Source organism: Phasianus colchicus, chromosome 3, assembly GCF_987193195.1.
Source record: "Phasianus colchicus chromosome 3, bPhaCol1.hap1.1, whole genome shotgun sequence".
Lineage (NCBI taxonomy): Eukaryota > Metazoa > Chordata > Aves > Galliformes > Phasianidae > Phasianus > Phasianus colchicus.
Genome location: NC_143438.1, coordinates 75128728 through 75152995, shown reverse-complemented (window position 1 = coordinate 75152995; position 24268 = coordinate 75128728). Strand labels below are relative to the sequence as shown.

Here is a 24268-nt window from a genome sequence, read left to right as displayed (position 1 = left end):
CAGAAATGACGGGGCACGTTGCCTCAGCGCCGGGAGGAAAGGGAGTCCTTCGCTCCCAGTCAGCTGTCTGTGGCCAGAGATGTTCCTCCTCCCGAGAAGCAGAGAAGGCGGCAGAAAAAAGCTTGTCTCAAGGGTGCACCGTTTCCCCTCCCCTTGGTCAGTCAGCACGGCTGCAGGTTAGGTGTTGCAAGTCCTTCTGGAAGGCTCCTGCCTAGGGCTCAGCCTCCTCAGTGCGGCTGCCTCTGCTGGTCCTGGTTGCTCGGCTGGCTGCTGCTAGCTGTGCTGGTGGCTTCTGGGAAGCATGGAGCAGAGGGTTGAGTTGTGGCCCAGAGTGAAGCGTGAGCCTGGGTGTCAGGGTGTCCCATGCTGCCGGTCACAGCAAGCTGCCAGCGCAGTGTGTGTGTATGTGGGGGAGGGGGGGGCAGGTGACATGTGGGTAAGGGGGCTGCAGCAGTAGGTCACTTGAGATGGGGGAAGGAGGGTACTGCGGCTGTTAGTAGGCAGCACCATGGATGTCAGAGACCCATTTGGATCCCAGGGAGGTGCATGTCTTTGCCAAGGAACCTGGTTATGGCAAAGAGGAAAGTGAGTGAGCTAAAACCTTCCTCCTAGCTCTTCTGAAGCACATCTCTTGCGCGGTGGAATCTTGCACAGCCCATGCATGCCAGCAGATGGGAGAAGCACAGAGTTTCCAAGCTCTGCAGCAGTCTCCAGTGACTGAGCATGATTTGGTTGTGTACTCCTGGTTGAAAATAGCCACCTGGCACCAAAGCACAGCGTCCCACGGAGCGGGATAGCTGGGTCTGCCTCCTCTCCCAGGCAGCAGCGCGGCTGGCTCTCTGCTGCATGGTGGTGGGTTGGGGATGCTGCTCAGCTTCAACCCCCACCCCAGCTGTTGGGTTTTTGGCTCTGAAGCCCCGGCACTTGCTGCCATTCTTTCCTTGATAAATGTGAGAGACAGCAGTGCTGGGGGGGGCAGTGGGGGGTTGTGAATAATAGTAATGGTAGGAGGGGTTTGTTCCAGTCTGGACTGGTCCAGTCTAGTTCTTCTCTTCCTGTCACCCTGCAAACAATGCTGCTGCCGCTGTGGCTGATGCTTGTGACACTACAGCCCCCTCCCCATGTGTTTGGGGCTGTCGCGAGTGCAGGGAGGTGCCCCATTCTCTGCCCCCTCTGCCTGGAGTGGGCTGAGCATGCCGGCCTCCTTCCCTCTCACTGCCACAGGAGAGCAGGCAGCCACCAGCTCCCAGGATGTAAAACCCATGAAAAAGAGAGATTTCCACAAGAATTTGCGTGGGGTGGCATTGTCTGGTGGCCAACAGCCATGCAAGATTTTTCTCCTGCTTTACTGGAGGAAGGAGGAAGGCTCACTGCATCCTCTGGTGCTGCAACTGCATGGAGGCAATGTACTTATGTGTCTGGGTTAGTTTGGTGCTGGTGGCTGTTTCTTTTTATTTTTGTATTTTTAAAGAAAAAGCTGGTGCAGGTGTATATTGGGAGTAATGCTCAGCTGGAGCGTATGATTTGAGAATGATTCAATCTCTCCAATTAAAGGAGAGACAGCGTGCTCTGGCAGGGAGTTTATACTGTCTCTTTCTGAAGGGAAGCTTAATCATGTAATGGACTAATTCGGGTTTAATGGCAAATTTCAGTTTGAAATGCAGTTGATCTAGTGCAGGAGAGGGATGATGGGAGAACTGCTGGCAGACCTGCGTGCTCCTCGGGGCAGCGTGCACAGCCACACTTCCCTCAGACTGCCTCACAGAAATGCCTTGGCACTGGGCTGGAAAAGACCCATTGTACCAGAAGAATAGCTTGTGTTATTTGTGGACCTGAGGAGCTGGTGCCTCCGAGTCTGTCTGCTTGTGTGAGGCCGCTTCTAGATATTTAGGGTTTGGCTCCTAGATATTTTATTTCAGATAATTAGATTTTTTAATTATTATTTCTTGTTTATTTTGGAACTTGAGAGATGCAGTAGATCATTTTCGCAAAGAAATGAATTATGCTTAGTTTTATAGGCCTGTCTGTGTCAGGCTTGGGATCTGAGGGCCATATCTAGCTTACTAGAAAGGGCTCAGGCTGATGCTCGTAGAGCACATGATGCTGACACAGTTGTTTATGAAAAACTATGATCTTTGAACAGCTAGGGTTTTTCTTGTTCCTCAGGATAGTGTTATTGGTTTGGTACGAAGTACAGCATAGCTCATCAAGTCAGACTCTAGGCACCTGCTGGTATATTTACAGATGATATATTAATACATGCATATAGGTGTCACTTGAGTATTAGAAGGCAAAGCACATACCCATAACTTCAAGTTCACTGTTGAGTGAAGAACACTTGTATACCTACTTTAAAACCCTTATACAGTGGAACTCGTCATTTGTGCTTCATCACATAGACAGCACTGGCATTGTCCATATGAATTATGGGCATCTGCTACGCCTCTGTGGCTTAAAACGGTTGTCCTGCTCTACTGCAGCAGAGCAAACTAAATCTTTGTTAGTTAAATTACTTGCCTTATGGAGTAAAATTAGTATGCTTTGAAATCATATTTTCATCCTCAAATGTCTCTTTCATGCAGATTTGCCAATATGAAATAAGTCAGACCGTTTTCTATACACTTGTGTAGATTTTCCAGACAAATAATCTTTGTTTAAAGGAAATTCCAAAGGGCTTTTGGAACTTAGAGCAGTTCATGGTTAACATACTACAGAAAATGATTGGATTTCATTCTGACTTCATGGAAGCTGTTTCTCTGCATGCTTTCTTGGGCATGTGAGAGCATTTATCAGAATAATACTGCTGATTATATTTGTCCAGAGCATGTCCTTTTATGTGTTGCAGTAAAGGTCACGCATTCCTCCTAGAAGTACCTGTATTCAGTGACTTATTTCACTAGGAAGGTAAACTTAATTCAAAAAATCATTGGAATTTGTACAAGTTCTTGAGCATAGTAGGTACAGCATGACAACAGTACCGCGGGGTTCCTGGCTTGTTTTAAGAAAGTGATGTTGTATGCATAATCTAAAAACAAAATGTTACTGACTTCTTGCTTTAATGAAAGAAAGGGATGATAAAACACATTGTATATACATTAATTCCAGATGGCAGAATTCCACAAGCTCCATAATTCGATCCCAATTTTGTTGATGATATGAAGCTGAGAGGAATGGCAGACGTGCCAGAGGACTGTACTGCCATTCAGCAAGACTTGGACAAGCTGGAGGGTCAGAGGAGACAGGGGAACTGAATGAAGTTCAGCAAGGGCAAATATAGAGCCCTAGACCTGGGGAGGAATAATCATGTGCATCAGTACAGGTTAGGGGCTGACCTGCTGGGAAAGAGCTCTGTAGAGAAGGACTTGAGGGTCCTGCTGGACAATGGGGAGACCATGAGCCAGCAGTGTGCCTTTGTGGTCAAGAATGCCAGTGGTGTCCTGGGGCACATCAAGACAGTGTGGTTAGCAGGTTGAGGAAGGTGATCCTCCCCTTCTACTCTGCCCTGGTGAGGCCACATCTGGAGTACTGTGCCCTGTGTTGGGCTCCTCAGTTCAAGGAAGATAGGGAACTATTGGAGAGAGTCCAGTAGAGGGCCAGAAGATGATGAGGGGCCTGGAACCCTCCCCTTTGAGGAAATGGTGAGACCTGGGGCTGTTCTTTCTGGAGAAGGGAAGGCTGAGAGGGAATTCCATTACACTAGTGCTTATAAATAGCTAACAAATGAGAGTAAGTGGATGGGGCCAGGCTCTTTTTGGTGGTGCCTAGTGGCAGAAGGGGCAATGGGAACAAACTGGTGCACAGAAGTTCAGTCTGGACATGAGGAAAAACATTTACTTGAATGTTGACAGAGCACTGGAGCAGGCTGCACACAGAGGCTGTGGAGTCCCCTTCTCTGGAGATGCTCAAATGCCACCTGGATGCTTTCCTGTGCAATTGCTGCAGGGAGCTGCTGTAGTGGGGGGCTGGGCTGGGTGATACCCAGAGGTCCCCTCTAATCGCTACTATTCTGTGGTAATATCTCAAGTAATTTTGAGTAGTGAGGCTTATTTTTAATGTTATATGCTACAGAATGCTTATGGTAATTTATAGCTAAAGCTGATTTCTCTTCTTGCTGTGGAAAAGTTACTCTTGAGTTAGAATACAGTCGTTTATCTTTCTAGTAGCAAGAATAACTGGGGAAATATGCTTTGGCGGTTTGCTGTAATGCAGTTGAAAAGATGATTGTTTGGGTTAAGAGAAGCCAGATCTTTGTAGTCTGCACATGTAGTCTCATTTAAATAATGAGAACAGCAAAGACTTATTTTTTTTTAACAATACATTGGTATATTCTGGATTTCGTGCCATAGACCACAACAAATTTGTGGAAACTTTAGCACATGCTGGATTTTCACACAACCAGTTCTTCTGTACTTTTTTTTTTTTATTTCTGTGAAAGTGATGGTTTCTTTTAGAAGGAACAACTTCTTGGCATGGCTGGTTAGTGTCTCTTGACTGCTTTTTGTGTTCTTCATACTGTTTTGTCATTGCTTTGCCTTAATTTTAGCCATGTACTTTAGAAAGCTGCTTTGCTGTTGTGTGTAACAGCCTTAGTCTTTATGGGCCAGCCGAGATGTTTTCTCATTCTTGAAGGCAAGCATAGCTTTGTTTCTTTTTTGTCTTGCACATCTCTGTATTTGTGGGTCTGGTGTTCAGCTTCACTATTTAAAGCACTGTTTTCACCCCATGCCACCTGGATTCACAGCAGAGAAAGGGAAGGTGGCAAAGGAATTACAAAGTACAAATCGTAACAATTACAGAGATACAGGTATTTCCGGGGGGGTGGTCAAACATTGAGGCCTTCCTTAAAGCAGGAGCTCTTTGCTTCCAGGTTAAAGATCTTCCAGCTCAGGCAACAAAAGACAGACACAAGCAAGCAGTTTCGCATGCCCATTTTCTGCATCTCAGCATACATGTGACTTGGTCTCACTAGGAGCTTACATTCACTGCTGAAAACGGCACTGTATGTGATTGTAGACTTTCCTAAGGGGAAGTTGCAGACCTCCTTATATGCAGAACTGAAAATGCATGTTACATCTTTGAAGATAAAGTTTTTATTTCATTCTGGCTAACAAGTTTACCTTTGTATGCATTTCTTCCCACAGGGCAAAATCTCTGATCAAGTTTACAACTATCCAGAAGGCTTAGGAGAAGTGCTTTATAGAGAACAGTTCGACTTCAACGCTGAGCCACCTTGGGAACCTAGCTGATGATAGTAGGGTTCCATCTCCTAACTTGTCCATGTAAGTCTCTCTTCCTTGCCCTTCATCTGTATACAGGCAAATGAACACTTCCAAAACTGTGAATAATACGTATTGGCTTTCTGATCAGCAAGATAACTCTCTTTATGTAGATTACTGAAAACTGAAAAATAGAAGTGTGCATGGTGTCCTGGGCTTTCACTCAGTGGAGCACTGTAATTTTTGGGCTTATGTAATACTTTTCTCAACAGTGTTATCAGTTTCTGTGGGACTTAAACACATGTGAGTAAGCTTTGTAAATAGTTACTTTTCTGAGCTAGGCTCGCTGGCTACAGAAACCCTAAAATAAAATGCAGTAGCTTCAGTCTCAGTGTTAGTCATGACTTGACCCTGCTTGGCATTAACATCAAATCATGATTTTTCTGAGGGCGTTTTATACTGAAATAGTTAAAATAGTTAAAATCTGCTATTGTAAACAGTAACTTGCTGATCGTGAAGGGTGTGCCGCCCCAAATGCCTGTCTCTATTATTTGCTGCTTGTTGTTCACTTCCACAAATAGTTGTAGTTGAACTGCTGTAAAAGGTGGAATTCTGTGCTGAATGGATATCATACACCAGTTTCAACAGCCTTTAAATTTTAATAGGCAAGCAGTTACTAGAACAGAACAAAACCCATGATGAATTAAAGCAAACAAATGCATGTAGCTGATTTTAAGGAGTACAGAAGACTCTGGAATGTGTGAGGTTATTCTGTTCTGTTAACATAAAACAATAGCTTCATACAGTTTTAACAATACCCTTAAATCATAGAATCAGTAAGGCTGGAAATGCATTTTATAGCATCAGCATCGAGCTGATTTTGCAACAGTATTACTTCTCTCCAGATTATCTGGTATTTTTAATGTAAAACTTAAGAATGAGAATGGTTAGGTGTGATTTACTGAACAGGGTACTGCTTAAAGTCCACAACAAGTTTAACTGCTGGTTATGGTAGTGTGACTCCTAATAAGGTACATAGTTTGACAATGCCCTATGAAAATAGAGTGGTAAGGGAAGCACAGGGTGAGCACAGCTTATTGTGATTTCTGTCTTTTCTGTCCAGAGATGGGGTGGTTCTGGCTGTGTTTAAGAAGAGGTGGAATTAGCCAAATATAGCTGGCTCTGTGAAGAGCACTGTTCTTTTCAAGTGAATACAGCTAGCACTGAAAATTCTCTGAATATTGGTGATGTTTTAGTGGTAACTTTTTTTTTTTGTAAGTGAAGAACTAAAAATTTTCTTGCTTAGCTTCTGAGCTGCGGTTCACTTCTGTGTGTGGGTAGAACTGTCTTCCATGATGGTTTGTGCTTCAACAGGACAAAAGTGAAGAAGCAGCTAACAGATAGGAAAGACAGCAGAATCGTCAGGAGGAGGGAGGCAATATAGTATAAAAGCTTAAGGTACTGGAAAATAATTTGGATTTCTTTAAGCTGTTCAGTCAGTATTACTTCAGAAGTTTCCTTCTTTATGGAGAAGGCTGTTCTCTTCACCGAGACTGCAGCAAGTAGTGTGAGGTGTAGCTTGTCATAGAATGGAAATGCCTATGGATTTGCTGTATTCTGTGCACTTACTTTGCTCTGGGATCTCTTATGTCTTCAACACAAGTACGCTGTATGTAAATGTAAGTAGTTCAATATTGAATGTAGTGGTGATGTATGTAGCAGTGCTCTGTAAATGTTTGCCTGTAAGTCGGTGTGTTTTGATGTGCTGAGGCAGGGAGAACTGCTTCAAACACGGCTGAGAAGTATTTGAGTTAGCCAGCTAATTGGTAGTTTGAGTCCTGTTCAACTTGTGATTTAATGGGGGGAAAAGGTCAACTGAGCTTTTAAACGTAACTATTAATCTTATGTTACAACAGGCCTCATAAAAATCTTCTGTCTGAAGGTGTACTTATATTCCCATTAGATTTGCTTCCTTTCTAAATTCTTCCCCTCCCACTTCTGTCTTTGTATTACACTGGAGAACAAGGAAGAACTTGGGATGTAGTTCAGCAGGCTCTGCCTTCCTGAGCAAACAATCTGGCAGCTGTGGCCTGAACTACTGGTCTTGAAAAAAATCTGTACTATTTATTGCCATGTCTGGTTGATCAGAAATGGGAGGAATCACCAATGGAAAATGACTTGTTAGCCATTCCTGCCTATGCCCAGTCTATGTAGCTGTTATTTGGACAGACTGGCCTTAAAGACACTTTTGACTTTCTGTCCAAATGGGGCTGGGTGGCAGTCATGAAATAGGAGAGCTGGGAAGGCAGTGAGGGGCTGGGGTCAGTGGGGAGATGGGACGTGACTATGGGCTAAGGATTAGAGGGAAGAGATCACTGTTTGCGTTATAGCAAGGGGAAATGCTAATATGTTACCATGCAAGTACCTGTGCAGTTCCGAGGGTGTTCCTGCTGGTAAGCTGTGCTAGGTTATCGGCTTTCAATAAAGTACTCAAACATCAATGAAGAGGAAAAAAAATTCTCCAAAGTGTGTCTCTTGCAGAAGTCTTAACATCTCAGTGGTACTCTGCCATGACCCTTCTGATAGGCACATTGAAGGTGCAGAATATTCACTGTCATTGTAAACAGAGGAACCTGTGCCTTGATTGACAGTTGTGAGTGAATGGTGTTCACTGAGTGAAACAGTGTTTTAGAGCTGTCTTTCAAGATACTCTGAATATAAATGGGCATTTTTTGGTACTAAAAACAAAGGACTCGTGTTTCCACTTTTCTGGTGCACCTGCTTTGGTGTCTAATTGACAGTATTAGTGACAAAATGTTCCTACTTTTTTCATCTCTTACTCTCAAAGAACCAGAACAGTAAGGAATGTGAGATGAAGCTCTCCCACCTCTTTGTGATTTTTGCATTAGTGTAATTGTTAACCTTATAAATATTTATATTCCCTAATAAGGCATGTAGCTGAGAGGCATTATTGGGAATGCCTGTCTGGTTTGCAGGGACTTCATTCTTTGCAGAGGAAGCTTTGAGTGGGAAAAAATAAAACAACTTTTTTTTTTCAGACCAACTAATATGTAGTTCTGACAGTTTAATGAAAAATGCAAATGGTGTTTTTGTTATGAATTTTTTGCACATGACAAGCACATGTTTAGGCACTTCTTGAAGTACTTTAATTTTCTTGTTCCAGATGTTTGCATTAATTGCAGTGTTTACACACTTGAACTTTTATCTTGAAGTTCTTAATCTGGGAAATCGTGCTAAATCCTGAGGGGCCTGAGGATGTATTGCTTACTTCAGAGGAAGCAGTTCTGTGCCGGTTGACAGCTTTGTTTGTCCTTATTAAGTATACATCCTGGAGCATTGTGCAGGCTGACATTTTGGGAGTACAACAGCTGGTGAAGTTTGTTTTTTTTAAAAAAAAAAATATGACTTAGCAATAAGTCAGCATTCCTAACGTGGCCTGAACTTTGTGCTCTAGTCATTTCTAACTCCATCTACAGATACAGAAGTCTGAAATCATCCTTCTGATTTCCTTTTGCATGTGTTCATTACATACACACTTTTGATTCTCTTCCTTCCTTTGAGGTTGGGGGCAGAAGAAGAGTAAGGTTCTATAGTATGATCCCTAATCACTCTGCATTTGTTAAAGAAAAATCTCTTCAGTATGCACCATTTTGTGATGTTGCTGACAGTACTGGTAGGAATTTTGGTTTTCTCCTTGTGAAGTGAAATCTCCTTTTTCCTATCTTGCTCTCAAGAAGACTGAAGAGAAGTAATTTCTTCTTGCACAGGAGGCATGGGAGAGGAGAGGGATGAGCTGAGGCTGAGGACAGAAATTGGTAGGCTAATGTTAGCATTTCTACTGGGTGGGTTTTGCAAGATGGAAAGTTCAGATGTCACAGGCATGCTTAGAAAAAGGAAGTGCTCTTTAGCAGGCTTGGGGAAGGTTGTACTGAGTTCTGGTTTCTTGCAAGCTGTTTCATTGCCTATACAAGTGTATGGATTTGTTTTCCTCTGCCTCTTGACTGGAAGGTGCTTTTGATAAAGTGAAGCATAGGAGACAGTCTCTTACAAAGTGACTTGCATCAAAGCTGCCAACAAGCTCTTGCTGCCTGATTAATCCTTGCTCTGGTTTAAAGTTGATGTGTTCAATTAGTTGAGTGAAACACAAATGTTTTCACCACCTTTCATAGGGCTTTCTGCTTGTCTGAAACCAATATGTTCATTTTTGCTCTCAAACATATTTTTCCTCTGCTTATTCTAAATTGAAGATTAAGTTAGATCTTAAGTAAATTTACCAGTAAGTGTTCTTATTGTTGTTCTTCATTTTGAGGAACTACTGGTGGTAGAAAGACCTCATCCCCCCTCCATGCTTTATTTGAACCTGTTCTTTTCTTCCCCACAGGATGTCCCTAAAAGTTAAAAGGTAGCTTTTGGAGAAAAGTTGGCAACCTGTCTCTATAAACTCTAGACACCAGAATTGTTAACTACAAAAAATAAAATCTTTATTTTAAAAGTACTATAACATTAGTCTAAATCCACTCCCATGTAACTCAATAAATATAAAGGTTTGGAGAGAAAAAACGCAGCTATTGTTTAGGCCAAGCTTGGTTTGCAGTCAGAAGCTGCAGCAATTAGCCTGCAGGGTGTGTGCATGTCTGCTGAGTCTGAAGTCTATTCAGTGCTTGTTACGGTGCCATTGAGTGTCCTCAGAGCTTCTGACAGTGCAGATCTGTGCTTTGTCCCAGAGGAGTGAATGGAGGTACACAGTAGTGCAGTGGAAGGGACTCTGACTCCAGGCTTTGGAGTGTTGGAAGTGCCTCATAGTACCAGAGGGGTGGGAAGAGTAAAGAAAATCTAGTTAGTACCCTTTTACATACAAGTAGTCTTTCAGATTATTCAGTTTTGTTTTCAGACTTATTCAGCAGGCTTGAATAGGGAATTTGGAGCTTATGCTCAGAAATGCGGAATTTGCCCAACAGTGTGAAGGAAGAAACCTAGCTCACTTAGGAAGCTTCTGTCAGCCCAGTTGCTTCTCATGTGCGTTCATTTGGTTGCAGCTAGTTAGAGTTCTGACAGATCAGATGTGGGCAGGGAGGGGCAATGAGAAACAGGAGTCATGGAAGGTCATCCTTTACAGAGTTGCCCTGCTTGTCATTGAATCTTGTTGAACTGAAGAAAAAGTTACGAGACTGTCCAAAGGATGCTGTAGATTGACATGTAACACAAAATATATTTTTCCCTGAAATGAACACCTCTCATTGTAACAAAATGAGAAACTTGTGGTTTTTGAGTGGTTAATGTTACCTACTATATTTGAATAATCTGCTGAAAATGGAAATTTTGCTTTTGCATGTGTTCAGGATGGTTGTTTACTTATTCCTCTCTTTGGGTATTTTTCTTGCAGCTGGATGACAAAAGATCTATTGTAGGAGAAAGAAAGTTTAATGTTCTGTTACACAACTGCCAAGTTCCTGAGGATGCATGAAAGACTTTTAAACTTAGTTAAACATGGGGCTGCTTAAATCGTAGCAGGAAGGAGTTATTCTAAAAGGTCTAAACTCTACTGTTAACATTTTAGATATATTCATGTTTGGTTTTTTTTTTACTGTTAGTTTTCTAATACTCAAGAATTGTATCAAATTTTCAATAGAATACTAATGCCAAATTTCTTTCCAGGAGGAAAAAAAAAGTTACTTTGCTTCTCTGCTGCTGGAAAGCAGGGTTACTTTATGGAGCTGATTGTGTTCAGGTCCTTGTTTTAATTGTCTAGGAAATCAAGGATGCTGTGGACGTACCTGTTCAGAGTGTGACAGTGGCTGCATAAATATGGCTGTAGTGTTCACGTTTGTTTCATTGATCCCAAGTCAAGCTTAACTCATAAGTTAGGTTTTTTAAAGGAATTGTATCTGTTACTCACAAACTTCAATGGAGGTGGAGCTCAGAATGTGATTTTCCTGGTTGTTGCAGTGTCTACCACTTAGACATAGTTTTTATAATTATAATTTACTTATAAATCTTGACATCAGTGTGCTCTTATTCTTTCATAATTGTTTTGGATCTGCAGGATTCACTTAGGTGTATGACTCACCTGATGCAAGTATGCTGAGTAAGAAGCATACTTGTCTTTATCATTCATCTCTTGAATGTAACTGAAAGTTCTCATTGCCATGGAGTTAAATGTGCCTGGCAGTAAGTCATTCTTCTGAGAAGCAGAGGTGGCATACCCAAGGTGAACTGTGCAGAAGGCACACAAAGCTCATGCTGGGGTTTTCCTTGCTACTGTCTATAATAACAAAAAGGAAGAGCAGCTGCTCTGTAGCTGGTTTTCTTACTATAGCTGAGTGAAAAAAAGCTTCATCAACATTGTTAACAATATGAAAAAAGTTGTGTTGCAAATGGTGATTTTATTTACTTACTGTGAGGAGGTTGTAGAATAAAAATGAGCCAGGGCTCATGTCATGGCCTTAGGATCATTTGAAGCCAGAACTGTCTTTTAGAGTCTTAGTGAAGTATTTTTTTAACCTTCAGCTGTAACATTTCTGTCAACATTTTTAATTAGAGAAATGTATGATTTTTGAAGGCAAATACAGATGTCTTGAGAAAACAATCAGCTTTGTTTAATAAACACTACTCCATTTCTGTCAAGAGACGAAGAATATGCTTTGTGCCTTTTTTCTCATTGACTTATGTTTTCTTTGTCCAGTTTGTTGCATAATTTAAGGACCCGGATATAAGGCTTGGAAGCCCATCCCTTGTGTTTCTTGGTTTATGACTGTCGGCTTTGCGGAATACGGCTGAGATGAAAGGATTTCTCGAGGATGCAAATTACTCCATTGGCCTGTTGGATGAAGGAGCAACTCTTGCAGATGTTATTGACAACTGTATTTATGAACATACTCATGTAAGTTTTATACATCTTCCATGTCTTCTGGTTTAGTTCTCTTTAAATCTTCAAAGTAGGTCAAGGCATTTAGCGCTGGTGAGCTGACAGCAGCAGAGGAGCAGTCGGCTAAAACTCACCTTACAGGGTAGTTACCTATTCTAACTCCACTTTGCTGTTGTTTGTTTGCTGTAGGCTGAGTTCTGCTGGGGAAATGTGGGCAACAGTTGTTACCTCCTTTAGCATGGCTAGCAGGAAAGTAATCTTGCTGATGTATTAAATGTAGGTTCCTATCTCATTCCTCCAAGAAATGTTACCAATAGTGGGATTTAGACTAGGAACCTGAAATTTGACAAGTAGATATTGCAGAGTTAAACAATTTTTTGCTTATACCTTGAATACCTTGAAAGTGTGCCAAAGTTTCAGCAAATAGCATATGCTGAGCCAGCTTAAAGCCATGTTTAACATTTCTGTGGTCTGACACACTCATATGGTTATATACCTTTCCCATATCCTTCTTTGTGTAAGAAGCACAGGTAGAAGGTACGACGGCATGTTGTGAGGTGCAGTTCTTTCTTCTAAGAAAATAAACTGGTCTGAAAACTGTTAAGGTTTTGTAATCCACTGGAAAAAAATAACTTAAATTCTGTTGTACAGTAACGGTTTTATTGAAATAAGACTTCACTCATTTCTTAGGAGGTAGGCAGATGTTATGGACTTTGTTTTGTAGATGAGGTTGTAGAAAGAAAGAGCTTTATGAAGAATGAAGTTTCATTAAGCAAGTCCTGTATCCTCAATATGCCGCATCTATGAGTTGTTCGCTTTTTCCTTTGGTTTATCAGAACTAATGTTCCAATGCAAGTGCTCAACTATAATAAAGCAAATAGCTAAATCCCATGGCCTTCTGAACTCAGGTAAAGGATTCCCAAATCCTGATTCCTAATATTCTTTTTCTGTCTAGCAAATAAATAGGTAAACTACTGGCAACATGTCATGTCTCCAACCACTGGCTGGCTCACAGAGGATAGCTGCCTCCTGCTGCTTTCATTTACTCCTTTAGCTCAAGGGGTAAAGGCGTGTGCCATGGATCTAAAGCTCCAGATCCCATTCCTGCTGGTGACCCGTACAGGGGGTCAGTATGCTTCCACCCGATGGAATTTCTATTTGTGTTTTTTTTTTAAAACAGAAATAAAGACTTTGTATACAATAAGCCACAACAGAAAGTTTTATATCTGCAAAAGTCAGTGCTAGAATTAACGTGATGTACAGTCTTAATTCAGATTGATCATGTATTTTGTGCTGGTCTTTAATATAAAGGAGGCTGTTTGTTTACAGGATTGTTACTGATTGCAGATTTTGAACAAATACAGAATGATCAGTTTGGATTTAGGTCCTCTACATCGACATCATGACTTGGTATTAAGCAAGATTATGGTGACGGATGCACAAGAGGGACTGTTACAGTTTCCAGAGAATTCTGTGTGTTTTACTTAAGGCTATGTACTTGACTCTGCAACCTTAATACATTGAACTTGGGTATCTAAATTCTGCTTCAACTTTGTGCTCTGTAAAACGTGGAGAAAACGGTCTCAATACATTTGAATACATGAATTATTAGATATTATCAAACAATTTTTCAGTAAAAATAGCTAGATGCTAAAATAATGGTATTACATTGGATATATATATTTTTTCCCCACGTATAATAAGCTGCAAATCATGTTGAGACTGGATGCTTTCATCCTACTGGATTTTCTTCCTCCAAAGCATTGCAGACGTCTAAAAGTACTGAGTTGGAAGTAATTTGTAACTGATTCTTTATTTCTAGATAAAATCAGCATTTGGCTTTCAAGTAGTACCTTTTGTCCAGGAATTTCAGAGTATTGTCTAGAGAGCATTCATAGTGTCTTTGAAGTGGTAGGTATTCCCTTTGATTTCAAAGCTAGTTCAAATTGCTAGGTAAAATCTGAAATGAGAATTGCTCAGGGTCAAACCTAAGTTAATAGGAGGGAAAAAAAAAATACGTGATGTTTTTTTATGACTTTTTCATAGGTTATTTGTGTCTTGACAGCAAACCCACAATGTCAGACATTTTATTTTCCTAATTTTGTTTTTTAGACTGAAAAAAGAGCATTTTATGTTGGTGATCTTGGAAAACTTGTAAAGAAAAACATACAATGGCAGAATGTGATGGCACCAATAAAACCATTTTATACTGTAAGATGCAATTCTACTCCAGGTGTACTGGAAATCCTGGGAACCCTTGGGATTGGATTTGCATGTTCCAGTAAAGTAAGTTTCTATTTACTGTGTCTGTGCCTGATTTTCTTCCACCTCTATACTGTTTTAAAATCAGTTTTCTGGTATTAACTCCCATGTTTACACATAGTATAACTCCTATGTAACTGGCTGTTGAAAATCTATACTTCTGTCCTAGAAATGGTGGTTAGTTTTCTCCTTGGCTTATTTGAACTATTTCTTACAGTACTGGAATACAGGTAATAAAAACTCAGTGAAGATAGCACACATGACTGTTGAAATCTGTTATGTTCCTGTCTTTCAGTCTGAAATGGCATTGGTGCAAGGCCTGGGCATTTCTCCTGAAAACATTATATATACAAATCCTTGCAAGCAAGCTTCTCAGATAAAGTATGCAGCAAAAGCTGGAATAAACATCATGACTTGTGACAGTGATACTGAGCTGAAGAAAATTGCACGTAACCATCCAAATGCTAAGTAAGTGTCAGAATTCTGGTTTTGTTTCTTATGTGGTAGAAACTTAATGTTGAGCTGCAGCAATGATATTTAGGTCCTTAATGCAATTCATTTCTTTTTTGTTCTCTTTATGACACTTCCCTTGAAGGTAGGACTTTTTCTCCTTCAGTGTTTTTTTCCTCTGGGTCTCGGCACAATAATAAGGCCCTTGTTTTGGGAGAAATCTTGTAGGATAATCTTCATATAAAGATATCAGACATTAAGCTTCACGAGTTTAACATCTTGTCATCTGCAAGTTCATTCTCTTCCTGTTTTGTGCTGGCTTCAGTATGTTCTTTTGGAATATTCTGTTTTAAAGTTAATGGCTTTAGCCTAAGTCCAGGTGGAGATTATCAGCAAATGAACTTATATGTTGAGTCCCACCTAGGGCTGGGTGCCATGAGATCTATTAAATACCTGTAGATATTTCCCTGCAATTAGTGACTCCAGTTCTATTTCTAGTTACTTATCTATTGATTCAAAAGCTTTCTGTAGAGATCATGAAAGCTGATAGAATATTCTGGCATTGAATATAGAATGTTCAGACATCGCTGCCAGTGCGTAGTGGCTTGCTTTGGATTGATAGATGCTTGCTCATGTCATTAAGCATCACTTCCCTCACATACTAAGGCTTTTGCCATGGGCTACATCTTTTTAAAATAAACAAGAGCCTAAATAAATGTTATGTTGCTTCCCAGTAACTAATGTTTTATAGCTTCCTGCAGACTTCATCGGAGCACACTTAAAAATGGAATTCCTGGCATTCCTTACGTAATCCTTGATTGTAGACAGTCCTTAAAAATTCACATCATCTCAAAACTGTGGCCATAGCTGAAGAACTGGGAAGATTTTACTGAGTGTGGTGTTTGGGGGACTGCTTATACTACATGGTTGGGGTTTTGGTGGCTTGTTTTGTTTGTTTTTTTTTTTTAAATCTCAGGAGCTAATATTCCTATTTGTAATGATTACACTTCATCCTCATTGCCTGGCAGTGCTTTGCATGCTGGAGAGTACATCCTGCACAAAGAATGTAGTTTCTGATAAATAATTTGTGTATAATTTTGACATACTTTGTGCATTTGAGTGCTTTTATTATGCTAAGGCTGTCTTCTCTATCATTAGTGATCTACCAGGTTCTAACTGGTGTCTTCATAGTGTTTCACTAGGGGTTTTTAAATTAATTCCTTCAAATCTTATCAGCCTCTTTCAGCAGGTGCTCTCTGTATCAATGGCCACAGCAAGAGTAGTTAAGATGCATGTTTTTCTTGAGACAGAAAAATGGCAAAATGGGAAAGCAGAATGAAGGGGTTGCCAAACTGTACTAATTCTCAAGGATCTCACAGCCTAGTATATTTAAAAGGTTCCTGATGGCAAGGCACAAGAACTTCTGTAGAAGAGTTGCAGATTACCATTTAAGTTTTCTAGAAACCCAAACTCCAGTTCTCCTAATTGGTAGAGTTGTTTGCTTGCCCTTGGTTTTGTGTTTTTTTGTTGTCATTTTGATTTAAGTTCTCTTAAAACTTTGACGCTGATTAAAACCTGAATACTGAAGTGACAACTGAGGATTTTCTTCCTTTTTCTTCCTTGCTGTAGTTCCAAAATGTCACAGTCTCTATAGCCATGTTCTTCTGATGCATGGCTGTTACAGCCAGGCTGTCTGTTCACAGAATTGCTTCACTTCAGGTGCAGAGCTTTTACCATTGGTTTATGCTCTCCCTCTTGGTTAATTGTGATGCGCTCTACATAGTCTGTATGTATTTATTTATTCATGATGCAGCTTTTCCACACTGTTAATAGAGTGGCCCTTTCTGTGGGTGGGGGAGGCTGCAGACTTTCTTAATGAACAGCAGTTTGATTTCCCAAATGTTGGGGGTATACTTGAAGAGGTTTTGATGTGAACGTGCCTTTGCCCCCTCAGTGTTACTTCAGTGCAGCAAACTGTCAACAACTGACACTGCAGTTTGCCAGTGCTGCCCAGATTCAGCTTTGAGCAGAGGGAAGGTGTTCTTGCTGCCCGTGGCTGTTAGTGCTCATTGCAGTGCTGCTCCAGAAGAGCTGTAGGAAAAGCATGGCAGGGGAGATGACCCACACTTCACTCCCAGTTACTGTGCCCAGCCAGAAATGGGAGGGGGCTGAGGGAGGAGAGATGCTTCCAGAATGTGCTTGGAGTCAGACCTGGTTCATCAGGTGTTGTTTAACCACATCTGAGATATAACTGACTGAAGGAGAATCTCTGTGCTCTCCTCCTGGGCTACAAAGAGGACAGAGAAGGGGAAAGCGTATTACAGTCACGCGTGTGGTTTTATGGGCAAGCCTACTATATCAGAAGGTAACATTCTCTTTTATTTCAGCACCCAACAGACTCTTGCTGCTACATAAGAGTCTTAGTTGCTGCATTTCGAAATCCCTTACCTTTGTTGGCTCCACATTTTAGCCCCTAATTGCTAGTTTTTTCTCTGTACAGGATTGTTTTTACTAGGTTCACTTGACTCATCCATCGATGGAGCTGGAGTACTGACAACATTATCAACATACTTCTGACAGTCTTCAGGCTTCACATGTGCTGATGATGTAAACCAACTGCCCCAATCATCTTCCCCTTCTCTTAGGCTCTTACTGCACATTGCCACAGAAGACATCACTGCTGATGAGGAGATGAATATGAAGTTTGGCACCACTCTGAAGAACTGTAGGCACCTCATGGAATGTGCTAAGGAGTTTGGAGTCCAAGTAGTTGGTGTTAAGTGAGTAACTTCATTGTTCTCTGCTGGCTGAACTGATGTTTGTGTGATGTGTTCAAGACTTAGAGCTACAGCACAAAAAGGCTTTTTTTCCCTTCTGGCACTTTTTTTTAAATAAGGAATTAAAAGTTCTAGATCACGAATTTTTGCTTGCAAGCTGAGCATTTGTATCTAAGCAGAAACTAATATGAAATATGATAATTATTTCTGACATCAAAGCAATTAGAGTACTAAAAAACTTTCTGTTAGTGTTAAAGCAGAGTTTGGAAGCCTTTCCTCTTCTAGCCATGTACTCCATCTTCCATGATAACTTGTTCTTTATTTTCTGTTTTCTTTTTTCCAAGCAATTAGCAGCAGAACAGATCTCATGCTCTATCATATACCTTGAATGACTTTGAACAATGTGAATATGGTATTGGATTTTTCAGAGTTGGGTCTTGTGTCACAATTTGGTCATGTCAAGGCATAGTATTCAGAAAGGCTTTTCACTTGCCAAGGGCAGGAGTGAATCACAGTGTTCTGAGAGCTTTCAGATGGTCTGTGGAATTTTAGTTTTAAGTTTGACACAAAGATTTTACTGTTGGAAGGAAAAATGCATGCGTGAGTTTGTTCTAATTTCAGCTGCTGGTGTATGCTATGCTTTCAGGAAGCAAACAAACAAGTAAAATGGGGTAGGTTGTCAAAACAGCAAAAAAATATTTAAAGCAAAAGTTGGATTTTTAATTCAAAATGAAAGTTTTAAATCTTCCATCTATCCAAAACTATGTTAAATTGAAGCACAGAAGTATTACAATCACTACAAATGATAAATCTGTTTGAAAATCATTAGATGATGCTACAGTGAAAATGAAAATTTGCTTTAATAGCCAGAATGTTTGCACTAACTTTAACGAAGATCACATAACTTTTTAAACTTGGAATATATAAAAGCTAAGTTACTCACAACCTTTATCTCAGATGGCATTCCTTAAATAAATGTACTTAGTGTGGTGGTGCAAATGGGTATGTGTGTGGTCTGTCCAGAACCAGTACACTGTACAAGTCTTTAGAAGCTTGTAGGAGCGTTGGTGCTTGATTAGGCACCTCAGTTACTACTGGTGTTCTGGTGCTACCAAACTGTTTGGACAAGGAGCCAGAGGAGATTCAGGTGCTTGTGGGAGGAGAGGCATTGGTACTGCTCTGCTTCCAATTACCTGCTCACCAGTCTGCTCCGTTTTGCTATGAAACTAAGACCTGGCCTGAGTAACTGAATGGTGGGACATGCTCTGTAACACCTTCTTCCTAGTGCAGCAGACAGTGGATGCTGTGAATAGTAGGGCCTGAGCTTGGGATGAGATTTGAATGATCTGGGAGAGAGGGTATGCAAGCAAGGTAATAGAAAGAGGATAAGACAGATGGACTTCCATCAGGTGCTGTGTTAGTGTTAGCACCCTAGGAGGAGGACTTTAGCTGCTTCGATAGCATAGACTGAAAAGTTCTGTGATTGTGGCTTTTTTTAAGATGAGACAATTGTAGGACACTCCTAGCAGCATGAGGCTGTGAAGCTAGATGGGCCTTATGTGCAAATCCATTGGAAGAGAAGGCAGTGGTCATCTGAGTTAACGAATTGTCACACGAACTTGCCTTGTGCCATTTAAGGCCGAATAACTTCTCTTGCTGTTGTAGGTAGTGAACTTATTTGCTTTGTCTGAAAGCTGCAAGGCTCTGTGTACTAACTGTGTTTTTTTCTTACAGATTTCATGTTTCAGGCTCTTGCAAGGAACTGCAAACATACATTCATGCTATATCTGATGCTCGGTGTGTGTTTGACATGGCTGTAAGTAGGATATTTACTCACATGCACGTGCTGCAGTGGGGGATCCACTCTGCCCTAATTATGCTAACCAAACAACTACATTGTTTCCACAATGTATCAATGTAAGGGACTAAGTACTTCATTGTGAGATATGTGCTAGTGGTAAAGCAGACTTGACAATCCTAATTGAGGACAAAAGTTAACGAATGAATTACTGTCTCCCTGATAGGGAGTAACCCAGTTTGCCAGTAGCTATAAAGCATTAAGTTTTTACAAGCAGCACTGGAATAAGTGTTGATATACTTGCATAGCAAGTATCTTTGTTTTCTAAGATGACCTACTTTCCTAGAGAAGAATGAAGCTAAATGGCTGAAATAAATAACAGCTGTTACTTTTCCTTTTAAAAACAACAACAACAAAAAATTCCTAGTTCTGATGAAGTTTTCTTTCTTTGAAATTCAGATCTCAATCCTGCAAATGCACAATTGGCTTTTTCAAGTTGTTGTACAATGTGAAGCATTTGTATCTTGGCAGTTATTGTGATGGAGGTAACTTGGTGTGTGTCATTTCTGAGGTTATCTGTTACAACAGTTAGATGTTAAAAGGAGTCATACTTTGGTGGGGATCTGAATGTAGGTGAAGACAAGTGGATCTTTTAGGTGCTTCAGATGGTTCATGTAAATAAGTCTTGGGTGTTTTATATGCATTCCCCGTCTTGCAAAACCCCAAGATCCCATCTCTGGAAGTACCTCTTTATTTAGATTGAGTTGCTTATTATACAGAAGAATCAGAGTGTATATGAGTTGATCTCTGCCGTTGATGTTGCAGTTTGTTACCTATGACAGGTTGCACACAAAGGGCAATAGAACTGAGGTGCTCACTGACCTTTGTCAGAATGCGCCACCCTGATTGGCAAATGCTATCTGAACATAATAAATAACATTAGATGGGAATTGACGTTTCTGCGGTGCTTCCACTTGAGAGCTGTGCAACCAGGCTCAATTGACACCCTCATGCTATTACTACTGATTTTAATGAAATGATGCTAATTTTTGCTATGATACAGCTTGTTCACTGTTCTTTGCAGGGATGCTCAAACTATACATAGACAATAACTATAGTAAACAGCAATAAGAATGGTTTGTAGTTACAGTTGTTGTGTAATTACATAATGTTCTGCCTATGCATTTTAGGAAGAATTTGGCTTTAAGATGAATATGTTGGATATTGGTGGGGGCTTCACAGGTTCGGAGCTTCAGCTGGAAGAGGTATGCAGTGTCTTGAAAGTTGAAATTTGTTTTGATTTAGGAAGTTAAAATGTTTCTTTGAAACTACAGTTAATGTTAATAGCTGAAACTTATTCTAAATTTTGTGTTAAACTCTAATCCTTAAGATCCAAACAACTGGAGATCTTTTATTTACTTTTGGTTCCTTTTTAATCCTGTTCACAATGAGTGAACACTGACTTCCATAATTCAGTCTTTGAGATAACTTCTGTGAGGGTGGATTAGGCTAATAATTAATTTTTGATGTGGTTGGCAGTTATATAGCTGGTTATTTTATTGCATGGTTTGCACGAGGATTGTTCAGCATGCTTTGGGTCATAAATGGCACTGCTACAAAAACTTCTCGCACTTTGTTATAGAACTGAAGATGAAGCATCTTGCCTTCACATAACTCTTAATGTGGATTTGGCTTGAACTGGGTCTATGCTGTTCAGTTCTGCAGACAAAAGAATGACCTGTTTTGACTGTTATGTCTTTCTAAAGACAATCTTTTTGAACATAGGACAGTGAAAGCCATTCAGAGACAAGTTGCTAATGACAATCAGAATTCTTTGTGAGCTTTAACTGTTTTGTTACTAGTTCAAAATACGTTTTAAACCTAAGCCACGTACTTATTTATTGAAGATCCAAGTGTCAGTATTAAACAACTCGCTTCGTTTCTCATACAAAAGCTTCCAGAACCAACCACAAAAATGCACTTCTGCTGTCCTTCTATTTCAATACAACTTTATCTGTTGTGCTGAAAGAAACTTTGAAGTGACTTGTGTCTAAGTGTTATCCTTCAGCTTAAACTTAGACTGGGGGGAGGAACTGCTTGATGCTCAGTCCACAATTTTTAGCAGAATGACCTATGTTGAAACACTTTGTGAATTTGGCCCTTCTTGTAAGGACAACCCTCATAATAGAGGAACAGAATAAGGCTTTGTGCCGTGCTTTTCTGAACTTTTTGCTTCTGACTGACAGTATGTCTGTATCTGATATGCATGTGTAAGCTGAGTTTCATGTGTCTTATCTGACTTGAACTTCCCAGGTTAATCATGTCATTAGACCTTTGCTGGATGTCTACTTTCCTAAAGAATCTGGTATTGAGGTGATTGCTGAGCCTGGATGTTACTATGTTTCATCTGCTTTTACATTGGCAGTTAACATAATTGCAAAGAAAGCTGTTGATTGTGACAAACTTCTTCCTTCTGGAGGTAAGCAATGTGTTTCTTTTACACCCTGTGAATTGGTGCAGGTAACTGCCCTCTCCAGTAAGAAAGGACTAGTTTGTCTTAGTGTATATGTAATGTATGCCTTATACTTCTGTGCCATGTAATCCACATTTTTTGGTTCTGGCCATAGGTTATCTGTGGAATGTAACAAAGAAAGTGAGATTATTAGGCATTTCTAGTTTACTTAATAGATTTGACTTGTCAGTGGTTAAGCCTAGATCATGTACTTTACAGAAGGTGCATCGGAAGGTTCTTTACTAGAATTACGTGATAAAACATAAAATAGAGTGAGTTTTTTCTCTGCTAAAGTAGATGTTGGATTTATATTACTCAGAGTATTGCTGAAGAAAGTAATTTTGTTAAGCCCCACATCTAATGCTACAACTGAATCAATAATCTTGTTTCATACTGCTTACTCTGTTCATAATCTTCCTATTCTAATACACTGAAGTCCATTTTCAGGAGACAGCAGTTGATTTAAGTTGGTCTGCATGCATTTCTTTTGTGATAAATAGACTCTTCATAACCTATTTTCTGATTTATTTTTTTTTTTAAAACCTGCAGTGGAGCAAGCTAGGAATGATGATGAACCAGTATTTACATACTACATCAATGATGGTGTTTATGGTTCTTTTGCAAGCAAACTGTCTGAGAAACTGAATACTAATCCAGAGGTTCACAAGGTGAGTCCTTCTGTATTCTTCCAGGATAGACCTTACTATTGTTACAACTTACAGATTATACACAACATGTATATATTGTACATACAGTATATACATGTAACTATATATTTATAAAATTATCCTTATGTATACTTGAACATTTTCTTATTGGATAACCTAAAGACTGAATTACTGGTACATTTCTGTACAGAAATACAAGGAAGATGAGCCTCTGTTCGCAAGCAGCCTTTGGGGTCCATCCTGTGATGAGCTTGATCAAATTGTGGAAAACTGTCTTCTTCCTGAGCTGAGTGTTGGAGATTGGCTGATCTTTGATAACATGGGTTCTGGTACCTTAGGTGAACAGTCCACCTTCAATGACTATCAGAGGCCTCTCATTTACTACATGATGTCCTTCAGTGACTGGTAAGAAAATTCTCAACAGTTGCAAGATTGTTTTCACCTATTTCAGGAGTGTACTCTTGCATAAATGTTTAGAATGGCACATAATGGAAGAAGCAGATGAGCCCACAAATGGCTGTGTGTTCTTGGGAGCTGTGATAAAGCTCCAACCTGTCATTAGGGTTGGCAAAGGAAAGCAACGTATCTAACGTGGACTGTACATTTAGTGGTGGTGGTTTCTGAGTCATAGCTGCCTACTGCTGGATGGCAGCTGTTGAGGTTTCCCTAATAGAATTAGAAAACTGTACAGCTACAAAACCTTGCATTTGCAAATTAGGCAAAACTAGGAAATCCCTAATACGATTCCTAATTGTGACTTGCACTTGCATACAGTATTGGCATCATAGGGAGGAAGGGTCATAGCATTGATGTGTGGATGGTGTGAGTTGCATAATGTTCCAGCCTCTAAGAACCACTTTCCTGCACTCTTCTGATTGCAGACAGAGGAAGGCTATGACTCTGTGTGTAGGTGATTCTCCCTTCTGCTGAAACTAAAGTCAGCATATCTTAGAATGCCATATTCAGTGTTAAGTTGTACACAAAACTCCATATTACAACTCATACTTTTCTGCTGCAGGGATGAGATGCAAGATGCTGGAATTGCTTCAGACACATTGATGAAGAATTTCTTCTTTGTGCCTTCTTGCATTCAGCTGAGCCCAGAAGACCGCTTTTCCACTGCAGCTTAAACAGGCATTAACGCTTCATTTAGACCTGCAGTTGCAAGTCTGTAGTTTGTCTGGTCAACATTCCAGTGTGGAAGAAATGGAACAATCTTGAATTCAATTCATTCTCTTCAAAACTTGAAAAAAAAAAAAATAGTAATAGCTAATGGGGACCAGGCAAAACAAGCTACAGCTACAATTCACCGGGGGGAGGGAGGGTTAGATAATGGCATCCAAATTTAAACTTATGTTTATTCAACCCCTGAGCGTTTAAATATGCAACAAAATGGATGACTTAGTGGAGATGGAAACCCATCACTTGGGTTCTTCAACAGTTTACATACAAGTACACAGTTTTTATACTAAGGATTCCTGTTAGAAAAGTCTTGTAAAGTTATTGTCTTTCGCCCAGATATATCAAATGTCAGTGGGAGACCAGTGTGACTTCATTAGATGTTTAGTGTATTTAGAATGTGTAAATTTGTGCTTTGAACTGTAGTTTAATAAATGTAAAATTGCATCATAGTATTTGTTGTATTTGACCCTTGATGTATCCCTTGTATGATTGCAATAAAACTTTGTGTAGATTTTAA

The 24268-nt window shown here is 40.2% G+C and overlaps 1 protein-coding gene across 3 annotated transcripts in view; it reads left to right on the top strand.

Annotated features, from left to right (window-relative positions):
- The window catches only part of AZIN1 (antizyme inhibitor 1), a 25598-nt gene extending 1330 nt beyond the window's left edge, over positions 1–24268 (top strand). The window contains exons 1-12 of one of the 3 annotated variants that reach the window (XM_031591106.2): positions 41–156; positions 5142–5279; positions 11920–12117; positions 14215–14388; positions 14660–14832; positions 17460–17594; positions 19326–19407; positions 20580–20654; positions 21703–21868; positions 22451–22569; positions 22760–22974; positions 23588–24268. In XM_031591106.2, the coding sequence (XP_031446966.2) occupies positions 12016–12117; positions 14215–14388; positions 14660–14832; positions 17460–17594; positions 19326–19407; positions 20580–20654; positions 21703–21868; positions 22451–22569; positions 22760–22974; positions 23588–23699 (1353 nt within the window). In that variant the 5' untranslated portion in view covers positions 41–156; positions 5142–5279; positions 11920–12015 and the 3' untranslated portion in view covers positions 23700–24268. Of the gene's footprint in view, positions 1–40; positions 157–5141; positions 5280–11919; positions 12118–13057; positions 13229–14214; positions 14389–14659; positions 14833–17459; positions 17595–19325; positions 19408–20579; positions 20655–21702; positions 21869–22450; positions 22570–22759; positions 22975–23587 lie in introns of those variants that run through there. The other 2 variants (XM_031591105.2, XM_031591107.2) reach the window with 2 other exon arrangements.